The sequence below is a fragment of the Botrytis porri genome (assembly GCF_014898465.1).
Source record: "Botrytis porri strain MUCL 3234 chromosome Unknown BPOR_010, whole genome shotgun sequence".
Classification (NCBI taxonomy): Eukaryota; Fungi; Ascomycota; class Leotiomycetes; order Helotiales; family Sclerotiniaceae; genus Botrytis; species Botrytis porri.
Window position 1 is genome coordinate 1410449 of NW_024066084.1, and position 17056 is coordinate 1427504.

A 17056-nucleotide genomic window follows, 5' to 3' on the forward strand; every position below is an offset into this window, starting at 1 on the left:
CAGGCAAGATGCTGGTTCGTGATCTGTATTCATCGTATGTACTCTGTACGGATTTCTGGATATGGGAATCCATTGAATTGTATGGAGGAGATCGCTTCCCTTTGTTTTGTTTTCTGGGATGTCTTTCTGGTTGTGATTGGATGCGACATAATACGGTGTAATATATTTGCATGCGATACTTGTGCGTTCAGAGAGAAGTTGTATCTACAAGTACATGATTCCAGATAGACTGCGCAGATATTGAACCATCCTTGAAGCCTCCAACTTACCTTTGCTTGCGAGAATCATCATCATATTAATAGAGTGCATCCCATCCATCCCACCCCATCATCTCTAGGTATGGGGAAACGCATACATATTACATATTCAGGAACAAAGTGAGGCAAGCGCGGAGAGGCTGTTTAATTTTCCCCCCCAAAATTAAAAAAGATATTTGAGCGTGGCTTGGCTCAGATCACTTTGGCTGACTGTATCTCTACTGCACATGATTCTTTGGATGAGAAGATTCCACGCCTGGTTAGAGATGCGGTGAGGTAGGCTTGTCCTTGATTCGCGTTTCGTTATGGATACGGAGTCGGCGTGGATTGGGTGAGGATGAGATTGTTGCTGCGTTTAGTCTTCAGCTGGGAGGGAGGAATGGGTTGGATTGGATTGGAGAGGTTATGAGTTTATGTATGCGTGTGCGTGTGTGTGTGGCTGTTGGGTGGCTTAGTAAATTTGTATCCCATTCATCTTTTAGAGGATGAAGTACTTTCACGATGTCGAATCGGAATGATTAGAAACATGAAAGGAAGGGATGAATGGATTCCCCAATTTCAGAATGATGAACTTTAGGACTTCGTACACATATACAGAGTAGATGCAACCACATTCCCCACGTTTTTGCACCTTGTTGGATTTCCCTCCTTCCCTCCCTGGTATATGATGTGATATTTTATTTCTCGTCGTGAACATATGCGGACTGTGCCACTACTCTATACATGTACTAACCAGCAAGAGGAGGACGGACGGAGGTTAAACCAAAACTCCTGATCATGCTTTGGAATAACTACTTGTGGTGGTATGTATACACACTCGCACTGTAGTGCGATTATTGTGATTCTCTTCCATTCACTCCTCCTCCTACACCGTAATCCTGCTGTAGCATCCAATATACCTAGTAATATTCCCTGATGATCCAGCCGACCAACGAAACGAAAGTCAGCAAGATGAGATGTGAGAACATCGACATCTACCTGGTAGCCAACTAAACATGTGATACATAGACATCATCATTCATTCCATCCCCCTCCCCCCCAAAATTCCAACGTGTCATTCCGAAAAGAAATGTCTCCAACGTATCGCAGCACCTGCATTAACACACTCCGGTACTTAATTCCCTTTGCAAGAATCTTCCCATCCTACATCCGTACGTACCGAAACTGTACCTGCGGAACTCTAGCGTTCAGAGTCTTCTAGTTCTCGGAGAGAAGTGTTCTAGCTCTGCTCGTGCATCTGTAATCATCAGGTCAGATCCGCAGAAGTAGTTTGATTTTCTAGATTTCCAAGCATATTTAGTAGGGAAAAGTACAACTACCGGTGGAGAAGAGGTTTCAAGGAAGAGAAGGGAAGGGGGAATGGAGATTTTTTTCTAAAAAAAAAAACAGGAGATCAATGACATCTCTTCTCAGACCATGATCCGAATATTGATCATACCATATCATACCATTTTTTATTATTTGTTTATTGATTTTCTCCTTTTTCTTACATGCATAAAACTAAGCTGATGCGAGTCTTGTCTTTGAATATGGGGCCGAGTGTATACGGTACATTTGAGGAAGAGAAGATTATACAAAATACATATAGAATACATAGAGAATATATAGAAAATACATACAAAATACATACAAAATACATACAAATATATACAAAATACATACAGAATATATAGAGAATACATACAAATACATACAGAATACTTTCATCCTACTCACCTCTCATCTACAAAGTATACATACAGCCTCTCCATATCCATCTCGAATCTTCAATCTCAGATCGCAAATAACCTTTACAAAGAAATGATCGAGATTGTCCCGCTCAGCTCACGAGTAATGGGATAATAATAAGGTTACCCGGGGAAGAAGACGAATACGCACGCCATCTTCCACCCCCAACGCGAAAGTTTCAAACGTGGAGTGTGTGGCTTGAGTGAGGAGAGAAGGAGAAAGAGAGTTTGGGAAGTTAACTACGTTAACCCTTAGAAGATTTAATCTTGCCTTATTCTTACCTATCATCTGTTGGGGGGTGTTTCTTGCTCATCATAGGTCAAATCCTTATTTGGGATTATTATATTAGGGCCAAGAGTATCGCAGAGGAGAGGAAGAGAAAAGTAGATGGAGGGCGTTATTTAACATTTTCACTTATCCTTTTTGCGCTACGGAGACCCCTTTCATCAGTTGCACTGTTCATAACAAAAGATAGATAAGTACGTAAGAAGTATTACCAGATATATTATCAATAAGGAAAAGGCGATGGTTGTACCGTATTGTCTCGTGTTGTATTGTTATATAATGTTATGTATTGGTATTGTACACAGCCAAGAAAAAGGTACATCAACTTACAGGACATGCAGTACAGCATCGCAGAGTCGTAGAAGCGCATAGTATCTCATTACTACATTACACGATTCCCCGATGCGGAGAGAAGAGAAGGGAAAGCATGGACAAGGAAGGGAAGGGATGGAAGGGGTACAGAGGTAGTAGGTAGTAATAAGTACGCAAGAATAGGAGATGGAGGGATCGTTGGTTATGTATAAGTACTTATAGAAGAGAAGGAAAGAATCGAGGGATAAATCGGAAGGAGAGAATGGAGAATGGAATGATTAATAATATATATATGAATGAATAACTTAGATAACTTAAATGAATATTGTGTCTGTTGTGTTTGTTCATAACGTTATCCTTTTTTCTTTTTTCTTTGTTCTTCAATAATCACCACTACCTGGTAGTCCCTGACTATCTTTTACATTTTGTGGGGGTATGGTTATGGTTTACTTCTTTTGGCGTTTGTCTGGGGTATAGATAACTGAGTCGTCCTTTCCCTTCACGGGTTGGAACAAACTTGGGATTATTGGGGGGATAGAAAGACAGACAGAGGAGGGGAAGGGGAGGAAAGTTAAATGATCCCCAGATATCAGATACGATAGGTACGGCTATACTTTGGCTGTCTATTATTATATCATCTCAAGCCCTGTTGGGAGTGAAGGAAGGAAGTCCAAGACTAATAAGACTAAGATTAAGTAGTGGGTGGTGGTCGTAAATAAGTCAATGACTCGATGGGAGGGAGTGATAGATGGTAGAGGGAATGAATGAATGAATGAATGAATGTATGGATAATAAGATTTTGATTCAAGATGTAGATGTAGATGTAGATGTAGATGGATGTAGATGTGGTATATGTGGTATATGTGCGTGTTGAGCAAATCCAGATGAATATGAATATGATGTGAATGCCGGTAGGTATGTATGTATCTGTATAGAAATATACACATGGAAAGATCTCTCTCCACCTACATATCAAGCTATGTCTAGAACCTTACTCTCTAGTCTTGGTCTTTTCAATAACTTTAAGCATTTTTCTTGTCTTCTCTTGTCTGTCTTGTCTGTCTTGTCTGTCTTGTCTGTCTTGTCTGTCTTGTCTGTCTTGTCTGTCTTGTCTGTCTTGTCTGTCTTGTCTGTCTGTCCTGTCTATCTTCTCTTCCTCCGATAGCTGGAGAGATAGGTTACCTATGATGGATGGAAATGGTAACGAAAATGAAAATGCGCTAAAATCGTTTTATTCCAATATGTATTCGCGCTTGTCCATTTTGAGCAATTCTTCTCGTTCAAATAGATAAGAGCCGATCAAAATCCCACCGGACTTGACACAACACACCCACGCCCCCATACCTTTTTTTTTTTTTCCTTTTTCTCACGGTTCTCGCTCCTAGAACCATCTAAAACTTACTGAATTACACTACACCACACTCTTCTACTAATCCCTTTTCCGCCCACCCACACTACACTGATTCCCACCCTCCGACGCTAGTGTATTGGTTTTTATTTAATTAATTATTTAATTATTTAATTCTTCTCCCGCTAAGAGAAATAGACCCATTTTCACCAGAATCAATCCAAATCGGCCTTTTATGATACTGATAATGTAATGCATTTTTTTAATTTTCCTTTCGCACTTTACTTATTTGAGACCCTTCATTTGACTTGTATATAATCTTTTCTCATTCGTATAAGTTGAAAGGCCACCCCCCCTCTTCGGCATATCTGCTTCTCCGTCTTCTACCCCGTCATTTGGATTTATTGACAGACCAAATAGAAGAGAGAGAGAGAGATCTTATACCAATTCAACGCCAGTCTTCAATCACACCACACCGTCTTCTAAGTCTTCTCATACTAATTCATAAGTCTTTCAAGTAAGCAATTTGAATGCTCAGTTGAAAAAGCAACTCCAACTCCAATTACAACTACAACCACCACCACCACCCACATCTACTCTACTCTACTCTACTCTACTCTACTCTACTACGTTCCATCAAATCACATTACATCTCAACCCATCACAACCCAACACACCCACGACCAATTCAATAAACAACAATCAGATTCGCCGACTGATTTTCAACCATCAACCTTGGAATAATCCCAAAGCGAATCCACACTAAGGATTTGATAAATACACATTGACATTGATTCCTTCCAAAAGTCTCAATTCACTCATTACTCCCGCTTTCCTCTCCGCTTCGGCCTTATTACAACTGAACATAACCCACTTTATTAAGGCTCACCCACCATTCACTTATATATCACTGACGAATTCCCCCCAATATCCATCACTCCTCCCAAAAAAAAAGTTTTCGTATATTTTATCGAAAGTTATCTTTGGTCTTTGATTATACTCCCTCTCACAACATTATATCGACTCCTCCAACGTACTTTAAGTCTTACTTGCTAGGTATCAGACTTCATTTAAGGATTAGGGAAGAAGAGAAGAAGAAAAAAAAGTCGACGTTCGAGATTACAGGATTCGTTGCGGCGGCGATCACATGCAACGCGCTTCTTCAGCAGTAGATTTTAATAGTCTACTGAATCCTCCTCAGTCTACTCAGGAATTGGAACACCAAGCTGCAAGACAGAAATTGGCCATTATCCAACAGCAACAACAACACCAGAGAGAAGCAGAAATGGCCGCCATGAGTATGATGGCACCAACTATGGTTGGTGGACACCATGGAGATGATCGTCAAGATTTGCCTCGACCATATAAATGCCCTCTGTGCGAAAAGGCATTTCACCGTCTCGAACATCAAACTAGGCACATTCGAACTCATACGGGTGAGAAACCTCACGCGTGTATGTTTCCTGGCTGCACAAAACGATTTTCCCGTTCGGATGAACTCACTCGACACTCGAGGATACACAACAATCCAAACTCGAGAAGAAGTAACAAGGCACAACAAGCCCCACAAATGGGTGTTGCGATGCATTCAGAGTCGATGGCTACCATGATGCCGCCACCAAACAAGAACATTACTCGATCAGCACCAGCATCCGCTCTTGGTAGCCCGAATGTTTCACCGCCTCACTCATACTCTTCGTATAGCGGCAACTACCTTTCGAGTCTTAATCCTCATGGGAGAAGTTTGGGAGGAAGTCCAAATAATGGTCAAGCACCTCTTACCGACATCAACATGTTAGCTACGGCGGCGACGCAGGTCGAGAGAGAAAGTAGTACCACAGCAACTCATTACTCCCAACACTCCCAACCCCGTCATCAACCATATTACAGTCATAGCAGTCATAACAGCAGGAACCACCTTCCTTCGCTTCAAGCTTATGCCATGGCAAGAGCGCATTCTCATGAAGAAGATGATCATTATGCTCATCGTCATGCAAAACGTTCCCGCCCAAATTCGCCCATGTCGACTGCACCATCTTCGCCTACATTCTCTCACGATTCTCTTTCCCCCACTCCTGATCACACTCCCCTCGCTACTCCTGCGCATTCGCCTCGTTTGAGACCATTCGGTGGTGGATACGATCTGCCAGGTATTAGAAATCTGTCTCTTCATCACACTCCTGCTCTTGCACCCATGGAACCTCAACATCTTGATGGTCAATATCACTCTACTGCTACTCCTACCCCGCCAACCACAAGTGCTCCCAGAACAGGTCTTACCATCTCTGATATCATGTCTAGAACGGATGGTAGCACGAGAAAATTACCAGTCCCTCAAGCTCCGGTCGCTGTACAGGATCTTTCGAGTCCGGGTGAAATTGGATTCAATACAAGTGGGCAAAGTAGTACCACTGGTAGCGTTGCTGGAAATGATCTCGCCGATCACATGATTTGAGAATGATACTATGGAATGGCCTCCATCTTTGGGAACATGACAGTTGTATGGCTTTCAATATTCCCTTGAAAAGCAATGATATTATGAGTATTTCAGGCAGTTTAATCTGCACCATTATATGGTTATTACTCTATCGGCGTTTGATTATCACGAACAGACACGTGGCAAACAAGATACAATCATCCCGATTAATATCACCTTATTGGGCCCCTTGTCAATCACCACTCGCGACCTCATCACAGTCAACATCTCGACTCCTCATTCAATCTTCTAATGGTTCATTGATTGTTTTCTTTTGCGGCATGGATGGGGTTTTTGGTTGTATACTTAGAGCGGCATTTTCAAACTATAGACTACTTCTTTTTTTTTGTTATTGAATCTATTGATTCTGATTCTCCAAATCATGGAGCATCTCACGGCTGGCACAATTTTTTTTATGTTTGTTTTCATTAGCTTTTTTATTGTTCACCACGGACTGGAGCGAGGGTTAAGGATGCATTTTCAGCATTCTTTGGGAAGCGTCAACATATCCGGAGGAGGATTTATAGACTTGGGTGATGGTATGGACTGGGGATGGGAAATGGGAATGAATGGGGAAATCCATGGAAGAAAAGAAATATTTCATCCTGACAGTAGCTATGAATGGGGAGGCTGGGGGAGGGTGCAGAGCAGAGCATAGGTATCATTGGAGATGAAATGGTGGAGGAGGTAGCATTTAGCTAGCTTAGTATAGAATTTGGCGGATACCAAATAATAAGCGATGAAATAAAAACTTTCAATAACCCAATTGTTGGATTTTTGGTCACTTGGTGTTTTGTGTGAAGAAGAAGAAGAAGAAGAAGAAGAAGAAGAAGTTTAGATTGAGATTGGAGTTTCAGATTCGTTAATGGTTTGGTGTGATCTGATCTGATTTGATTTGATCTGGGGAGAGAGATTATACTTTTTCGCCAACTATTGAGACGGGACTCACGCTGCATGAATCCCTTATCTTATCTTTGGTTTGATTTACTTTGGTTTGAGTTTGAGTTTGAGACAGTAGTCAGTCCTGTCCTGTCCTGCTGATTGATGGGAGGGGAGAGGAGGGGTGGGGGTTTGACATGTGACTAGGTGGTTGAGACTAGATTTTCGATGTGTGAGGGTGTGAGGGTGTGAGGGAGGGAGGAAGGGGTTAATTGATTGTTTGTTTGTTTGTGTGTGTGTGTGTGTGTGATTGATGATGGATGGATTGGGTTGGGATGGAGATTTGGAAATGAGTAGATATACGGATATGATGATTTTTGACTTTTGAGAGGGAGATTATGTGTTCTTGGTGGGTTTTGGGGATTTGATGGGAGGGAGGGGGGCCTATGAATAGGTAGGTAGGTAGGTAAATATAGTATGGTATGATATGTTTTTGCTCATGCTTATTGGGGAGGAGAGGAAGGACTTTGTGAGGAATTAATATTGGGGGATTTATTTATATGATATATATATATATATTCATATGGAGTAAATACGATTCTTGAAAAAGGACTGGGAGTTTATAATTACTTGAGTATTAATCGTGTGGCTCAGGCTTGGTATATCTTGTGATCTCGCGCTGGAGATTTATATATGGCATGTTTAATATGTGAAGATAGGTAGGTAGGTGTATATATATAACTACTCCAGCTTCTTGGGGTTTGGGAGGAGCAAGAGGGGAGGGAAGATGGAGAGAATGAGAGGAATATGAGGATAGCATGGTGGGAGTATGTTTTTGGAGTTTGGGGGTTGGGCTTTGAGTTTGAAAGTTTGGGGGAGGGGGGGAGTTATTGGGGTTGTGAGTTGTAGTCTGGAGTTTTCTGGTATGTTATGTTATGTTGTGTTGTGTTATGTTATAGGGCGAGGAGAAATGATGAGGAAAGTTGGGGATTGGGAATTGGGAATTGGAGTAATGGGGTAGTTAGATGTAGATGAATACCTATGTGGATAGATACATGAGCCTCGTAATTACCTACACACTCCAACAGCGAATCGGAATTTAAAGGAGAGGCTCGAGATCGATGATGATGAGATTCTATGATTAAGGTTATCTACCTAATACCTACCTAGTCTTTACCTAATTTTCTTACCGACAAATCTAGATTCGAGAAAGAATCTTTAGTTGAGGGGGTAGGGATAATGAATGATTAGTATGTGGAAATTTGTGGAAAAGAAGAATATAAATGTGTAAGTTGGGTATTCTACTTTCGGGCCACTTTTGTTTTGGGCCACTTTTTATTATTAAAAATTTCAAAAAATGGAATTTTTTATTTTTTTATTTATGGATAGAATTTATTGAAAACTTATAAATATATAATTTAGATCATTTTTAGTTTACCTTGAAAATATCAGATTTTTAGGATTTTTCTGTATTGAAATCTGAAGCTTTAAAATATTGATTTTTTAATTTATATAAGAATTATATATAAATTTAAAACTTTTATAAAATCTTTAATAATTTTTTAATAATAATTATTAAAAGAAAACTTTATATTTTTTTGAAAGTTTTAAGCTTAAATCTATATAGAAATTCAAAAAAAAATTCAAAAAAATTAATAGATATAAAGATATAATATATAATGAGTTTGAAGTAGTATAAATAATCCTTGTAATTTTGAGAATATTCTTTTAAATATCTATTTATGGGAAATTTTCTTTTTTTTCTGAATCCTTCGAAATCAATATATTATAAATTTATAATAAAATTTTATAATTTATTTTTATTAATTTTTATTAAAAAGTTATCAAAGATTTTATAAAAGTTTCAAATTTATATGTGATTCCTATACAAATTCAAAAATCGATATTTTGAAGCTTCAGATTTCAATACAGAAAATTCCTAAAAATCTGATATTTTCAAGGTAAACTAAAAATGATCTAAATTATATATTTATAAGTTTTCAATAAATTCTATTTATAAATAAGAAAGTTAAAAATTCCATTTTTGGTGTAAAAAGTAGCCTAAAAGGGGGGTGGCCCGAAAGTAGGGTACCCGATGTGACACTTTGCCGTAGAAGAACTGCGAGAGCAGGGTACAATTTATCCTTAGAATCTACAACTATAGAATCAAGAGCAAAGCGCTTATGGAGCGCACTTATATACTAGTTATGTATATGTGATCGTGCACGTGAGCGATCGCAGTTGCGATTGAGGCCGATCCGTGACACCCGACTTAATTATGTGAATGTGAATATAAAATGGGAAATGGATTAGTAAGCGGAACAGGACGGAGAGAAATTGATATGTGAAAATAATATTTTGTGGTATATATGTATGTATGTATGTATGTATGTATATATATATGTATATATGTATGTATATATATATGTATGTATATATGTATGTATATATGTATGTATATATGTATGTATATATATATATATATGTATAACGTGTTTTATCAGTGAGTAGGTGTTACGGGAGCTGCCTCTAGGGTCACGTGGAAGTGTCTAGAGATCTCTCGAGGTGGTTTAGACTAGACTTCAAGTAGGAATTCAATAAGGTTGTAACTGGTTGCAATTCTCGTAACTATAGTAATGAAACTAATGATTGTTCTTGAGCACCAAGCTCTACATGTAAAGAAACCCTTTCCCTTATATAGACCTTTGCACTCTGCGATCCCATCGATCCCACTCACTGAGAGTAGTGGGCGTAGTGGGATCCCACTGATCCCATTGATAATAATCGGTGGGACTGATGGGATGGTTCATCACGTGATACTAGTCCCGTGAGTCTTGTCGTCCTGTCTTATTTCCTGTCCTAGGGCTAATCCCTTGGGAGCTTACTAATCCTAGCAAGACCTCTCTTGCTTACTGTGTCCTGTATTGCTTATTCTTCTTAGGACCCTACTGTCCTAGGAACCATGTCCTATGATTCAGTGTATTCTATAACTAATACTATATACATGCCTGAGGCTTTCCTTGGGTGCCTAGTGTCCCCCGGTATACTGCAGCTGAATCACTGAGGCCTATAATACCATTATAGCCTATAAGTCAGTGATTCTACAGCCTGTTACTAATCCGTTGTAACAGTAGGTTATATTAGTAAATGGATTACTTTCATTTTAATTTATTTATTCAAAATTATATTATTCAATAATAACAAAATCAATTAATTGAAATTATAAAGATTCTAATAATCTAGGATCTATTATATCATTTTGATAGGTTCTTATATTATAACCTATCTTTCTATATTTATTATAATATCAATTAGAAAATACTTTTTTATTAGAATTCCTTTCTTTTTAATGTTTATTATATTGAATCTGAATATCAATTTTTTATTGAAATAATATATTAAGAGTCTTTTATTTAGTAAACACTCCTCCTTAATATAATTAGGTTTTTTTTATATGTTAATATTTACTTAATATCTTATTTACTATTTAAAGTGTATGGATCTTTATATTTAAAAATGTATTCTTATAAGTTAATCTCTTTGTATTCTTAGTTAAAACTAGTATAATCTCAAATATAGGTGTAGGGGAGCTTAAATGATAACAAGTTATTCGAGATTTAACTAATATTGATTGAGAAAAAGCTTCAGTTGAATTACAAGGGATTTGAGAGATCTATTGATTTAAATTGAAAGAGGGAAGAGTAGGTATATAAATTCGAATATCTAATTTTGAGAGTATAGTTATAGAATTAAATGGAATTAAACCTGTTCTTTGAAATCTTGATGTTATATTCTAAAAAATGATTGATTCTTTATATACAACTTTAAAAGCTATAAAGAATTCAATCTTCGAAATATAATTGATATATATCTTAATAAATCTATTAATTTAATTATTATATAAACATTTCAGATTACTAAAACAGTTCATATCAAGTAATTAAGTTAAATGATTTGAATATAATAATAGACTTAAATATATAATATTGTTCTCTTTATAATATACTTGAAAAGCTTTTGATTTATAACTTTCATACCTGTTTAATATTAATATTCAATATCTACCCTTTCTTCGATTCTTAATATACTTATTGAAGTATATCAATTATTCTAAATCTGTTTTATTATTTGTTTATCTATTAGATATAAGTTTAATAACTTAATCCATAGGAAAATCGGTTTTGATATATCAATTGGAAAGATGAATCTATCCTTGAATTATTAGAAATAGGGGTATAGTTTCATTCTTTTTATTGTTATATATAATTGTTATAGTCTATTCTTTATTACCTGGTTATATTACCTTGTTTCTATTATTTCGTTTAGTACTAGTTATTATCATTTCGGGGTATATTATACTCATTATAAAGCTTATTTCATTGAAATTGTAAAAATCGTTATTCAAAATATTATATTTCGCTTGTATATTTGTAATCAATCGAAACCATTCTTTAATAAGCTTAAAATCTTTACAAAGAGCTCTTTGAAAGTTATAAATATGATTAAAATATATCTTTAATTCGATTCGATGTTTTACAAATCAATATACTTAAAACTTCCCAACACATTTTACACCCCTCAATTCAAGAATATGATTCGCTATATCTTCTACATTTCTTAATTTAAATAGAAATCCTTTTATATTCATATCAATTATATATTCAAAAATAATATTCTCTTTTAATTCTAAAAGATTATTAGATTTAAATTAATATTCAAAATGAAGAATAAAACCATTAATTCTATATTACAATATTATATTTAAAATATTATACATCTTTATAGCTTTTCGAATGCTTATTTTTTTGTCTTTTTAAATAGTTTCAATAACAAAGAATATACAGACTTCTTAAGTATTCAAATTCATTATAGGTTGTTAATAAAATACATATTGAAAAAGAAGAGAATGAATTGAAATGAAAATGACCTACTCATTAATATGATCCACTCACTGATAAAACATGTTATATATATATAGAATTAGATTTGATTAAGGGGAGATAGGGAAATATTCTCCGTTATCCTAGGGGATGGAGAGAGATACTTAGATGGTGTCGGACCGATATGTATACCCAGTGATGTATGTATGTAGCTTTCGCGTGTGTGGAGGGAGGGAAAGAGGAAAGGAGGATGGATGATATGTGTATGTGTCACGGAGAGGAATAGAAAATCTTCCGAATCGTTTACGGGTATGAACTTTGAAGGGAGGATGATGTGATATGGTGTGATCCGAGAGACGTATCTTTGTGAAGATATGGTAACCTTACGAAAGAACCCGTGTGTCGCAGAACATCGATACCACACACGGATGAACAAGATCTAGATCAATCACATTATGCAAGTTGAAACGAAGACCCGGTTGGGGGATTTGCGTGGTTTGTTCCCCCTTTAGATCTCATCGGTTTCAGGTTGATTTGGATGTATGATACATATAAATATGGTAGATTCCGGGTCTCCTTCCGATTGATGGAAATTGTGGTCCGTAAGTCAGGGTATGGTGTGTATAGATTCCAGGTTGATATGATTAGGAATTGTTGATAAGTGGAAGCTGTTGATCTATGTGCTGTGTCTGGGAAACACGCGTCTTCGACGTGCTTGGGCCTTGAAGAATGTTACATGTGGTTTAAGTGAAAGTGTCGCCTTGGGCGGTACGATACGGGTCACTATCTTTCGGTACTATGTTCCGCTTTCTATTCTTCGTCTGGAGGAGGATAATCAGTAGATTGGTGTGCTAATATCTCTTGACGTTGCTCTACTCCACCGTTGCAATATCTTCTCCAAATGAGGAGTATCGAATGGATGAATAAGTATCTGTAACATGGATATACATCCACGTACTCTCGAATGGGTATCTACTACTCCGACCCTGACCCTTTATACCTCATACTTCTACATAATTTGCAATACTTGTGGAATTACAAACTACCTAATTTGTCCCGGAACCACTCGATGTTACTCTCTTGAACTAGATCATACCCGTGGATAGGTATCGAATGTATCATGATACCTCCAACTCCAAGAACACGTGTAAATGAAAATGACACGGCGGGAGAATCATCCAAGGTTCTACGTACCATATACCATCATCCGATTCTCTAGAAGAAGAAGTAGACACGCACAATACAAGTGTATATGTATATACCAAGTGACATCAAGACCAGGATCCTCAAGCCGCTGTCACTATGGCCAACACCTTCGAAAGCCAACCTGGCTATTCCCTCCCACCCCCATCCAACATCCACACCCAGACCCACACCCCAGCACCTCCAAATCAACGATGCAAAACTACCTCGCGATAAAATACGGTCTGGCTTGCATATACACAGGGGAAATAAGCGTTACGGTCGCATCCAGTGGCAGCGGGCGCCAGCTGAAGTTTCCAGATCCAGGTTCCGCGTTATGGAAACGGTGGGCGCCGATGCGATTTACCCTAACGGATGAGAAGTGAATCATTTCTCCAAGGGGATTTATCCGCGGTAGGAAATCTTTCTGGGGTATGTGGTGCATGAGAGGGTGGGATTGGGAGGGTCACCTAGAGAGATATGGGTATGCGGAGGAATCTTGCGAATGGTGCGGATTAATCGTTGGAGTTCCGAATGCGGTTGTGTGCATATGGGTAGAGGGGATTCTTGGTTCTGGGGCGTTTTTGTGGGGTATGTAAGGGATGGGGTGGTTTTTAGTTGAAGGGATGCATGGAACGATGGTGGATGAAGATTTTATGCTAAATGGAATGGAACTATCCTATCTATCTATCGGGTTCTTGAATGAATGAGGCTGTAAGATGAAGAGATAAAAACTCCTAAGAAACATATCGCAACTCCATTTTTATCACGGTATAGAGTGTTCCAGATCCTTCCCAATCTACCATCACTTACATATCGCACCATGGACGATTCAGTAAACGACGAGACCGCCTCCTCGTATCCCCATTTTGCCAAAGTCGGGTTCTCAGGGGATAATGAGAGATAAGGCCGACTGGCCCTGGTTAAAAGCCGTTGAGATTCATCCGTCTTCCAAGAAGACGCCGCATGCAATATATATTGTACTGGGTAATTCTTACCAGAGTAAGGAGGGTGTCTGGGGGTGATACGAAGGGGAGAAGGGAGAGATAGGATTTTTGCTGCTGAAACGGGATACGACGTTAACACGCGAGAGATGGTGAAGATGTGGATGATGTGATTTCATTTCGGGAATGGATGAATGAGGTATGAGAGAGATTTTATTGGTGTGTAGCATGGAAAAATAGTGCGAATGAATGACTGCCGTACTTCGGTACTGCAGATCAAGAGTATCTCGTGGTCAGCCATTTCCAGAATGATTGAAAGCTCGTGATTCAAAGACGGGAAGGAAGAAAGATACACGGGTACCAATTTTGAGTGTGTAGATAGGATAATATCACATCGATGATATTAATATGTGCGAGGCTCAATCCAGGAATCTAGTAGTATGATGTTCTGCGTTTGAATGCCGTGCATTTAATTTATTTCTTGGCTGGTCGTAATGACTATCTTGCGGCTAGATTGATAGTAGAAGACTATTGAAAATTGGTCAACGGCTTGGATGATATCGGGATGTTGGTTGAATGGTGATCAGACGTGATGGAGACGAGACACAGCTTGGTTGTGTTATGGCAAGCCGGGAGGATGGGAACTTTCTTCCGAAGAGAAGTAGAGGAAATGGTAAAAGGCGGGGAAGCGAAAATCAGGGGAGCTGAGAATGGTACTGGCGCAGATCAGAAGGCGGCGAAAACAAGATGTGAATGGAATGGTGGAACGTGACATATCTACTTTGGAAAGAAATGAAGTGTGGATTTAGAAAGCCTCAGAAAGTCGGAGAAAAAGGATAACATGATAAATCGATATTTTCCAAAGCCAACCGTGGTACCGGAATTTATCCAATCTTCAATAGATTTACATAGGTATGACTTTCTAGATACTGAAGATTCTGGGAGGAAAAGTAACACTATCTAAAGCATCAATGAGCATGAATGTGGAAAGCCAAGAGGGTTAAGATATTCTACCGAAACGGTTGTATGGGGAGCGAAGGATAGATCTCTTCTGTTATCGAGGATAAAAGAGTATGGAAACGACAATCTGATACATGTATAACATTGAGCACATGATCCGGGGAAGAAACCCCTTACAATGTTCCAGAGATCTCCGCGACATAGAGATATTTTACATGTAACACAAGGACTTTCGGAAAAATCTAGAGCGTTAAAGTTTACTGCTGTAGATCATTGCCAATGAGAAAACGGAAGAAATAATTATACATTGCGACAGTTGAAAGATTTTCCTTTGATTCAAGATTTTGAGTATTAGATCTTTATGTCGTGGAAAGTTCCACTCGGTCTCGTTGAAATTTGTGAAACTATTCCATGGTTCATGGGTGAAAGTGAGGGGGAATCCTCTCGTTCTGTTTCGCTTGATAGGAACAAATCGTCAGAAAAGGGGACTTTAGGACAAGTAATGAATGATAGGATTAAAGATTGCCCTCGACGGGGAAATTGAGGAGAAAACTTTCGATCTTGTAAGGCGGCTTGGCATTGACATAAAGATCATCTCCCCAGATTTTGACCTGCATTTGACAGCGGAGATGGCGATTCTGGAACTACAACCTTGGAAATAGAGTTTGGTCACATCAGCTCAACACGATCGGAAGAATGTATGGGTGTGGTGGGTGGATAGATTCATTTGTTGACTTCAACCATTTCGTAATGATATGAAATGTATGACTATTGTAAACCATTTTGAATCCGTTATCTTTCGGAGTGGATTCTCCAAGAAAGAGCCAAGTAGTCAGTTAAACTCTCTTCTTGAACTAAGATAGATATTTTTGGGAAACCCATCTGATGACGAATGAAAAAAGATGTGATCGAATCAATCGATACCCCAGACTGACGCGGCGTGGGGGCAATTATCCTGGAAAAGAGCGGTGTCCACTGTCTACAGAAGAACATCTTCCATTCCATACAATAGATTAGCAAATGCTTCTAGATTCCATAATCCTCGTTTATTATCAAATTCGTCAGGGCTGAGCCACAAGCTGACCTAATCGGCCAGCGCTCACCTCAGATGGCTATAGTTAGTTATGCTAGGACTGATATGCCCCATTATTGAGCACGGCGAGGCGGGAAAAGCCTGGGGTTACAATAGGTAGGTAAGTTTTGAGATCCAGAGACACCTCGTAATTCTGCCTATTGATATCTCGCGAGAGGTTTGAGATAAGAGGAAGCTATTTTAGAATATGTCAAGGGCAGGAAGTGGTGCCAGTATGTCAGCAACTGCGGGACACTATAGTAACAATACATCAATAACCAAAGGCGCAGATAGTTGAATTCCTATATTAATTTCTCCCTTTTCGACATATGAGTCGTATGATTAGGTGTGTCGTTTGCTCGGTAAGGATCTCAAATGCGGGGGGCGGGGGTTTGATAATGTGGAGAGAAACCTTAAGTGAACTAACTGTAAAAAGAAACTCTGTGAATACAATTATTTCGACTTGTTTTTCTTCTAAAATAAAATAATGAGGAATCTTTGTGAAATTGTCTTGGAATAAAATAACTACCTCTTTGAGAATTGGATAAACTTCATTCATCTCAATTGAAATATTACTTGAAATATTACTTGATAAGTAGAAAGCTCAAGGATGGAGAAGAATAGTCAGTGCTTTGCAGACGCCACCCAATTTGGGGAATAGTGATCTTGCATTGCCTGAACGGTTTTTTTAATATATCGACTTGAAGCTTCATTTATTCCGGAGGAGTGGGAA

The 17056-nt window shown here is 38.3% G+C and overlaps 1 protein-coding gene across 1 annotated transcript; it reads left to right on the forward strand.

Annotated features, from left to right (window-relative positions):
• Window positions 1–5077: 5077 nt before the first annotated feature.
• Window positions 5078–6385, forward strand: EAF01_007858 (uncharacterized protein; the record flags this gene model as incomplete). Its single annotated transcript, XM_038916114.1, has 1 exon — window positions 5078–6385. One exon carries the CDS (start codon window positions 5078–5080, stop codon window positions 6383–6385), a length of 1308 nt encoding a protein of 435 aa, XP_038768585.1.
• Between the last annotated feature and the right edge of the window lie 10671 nt (window positions 6386–17056).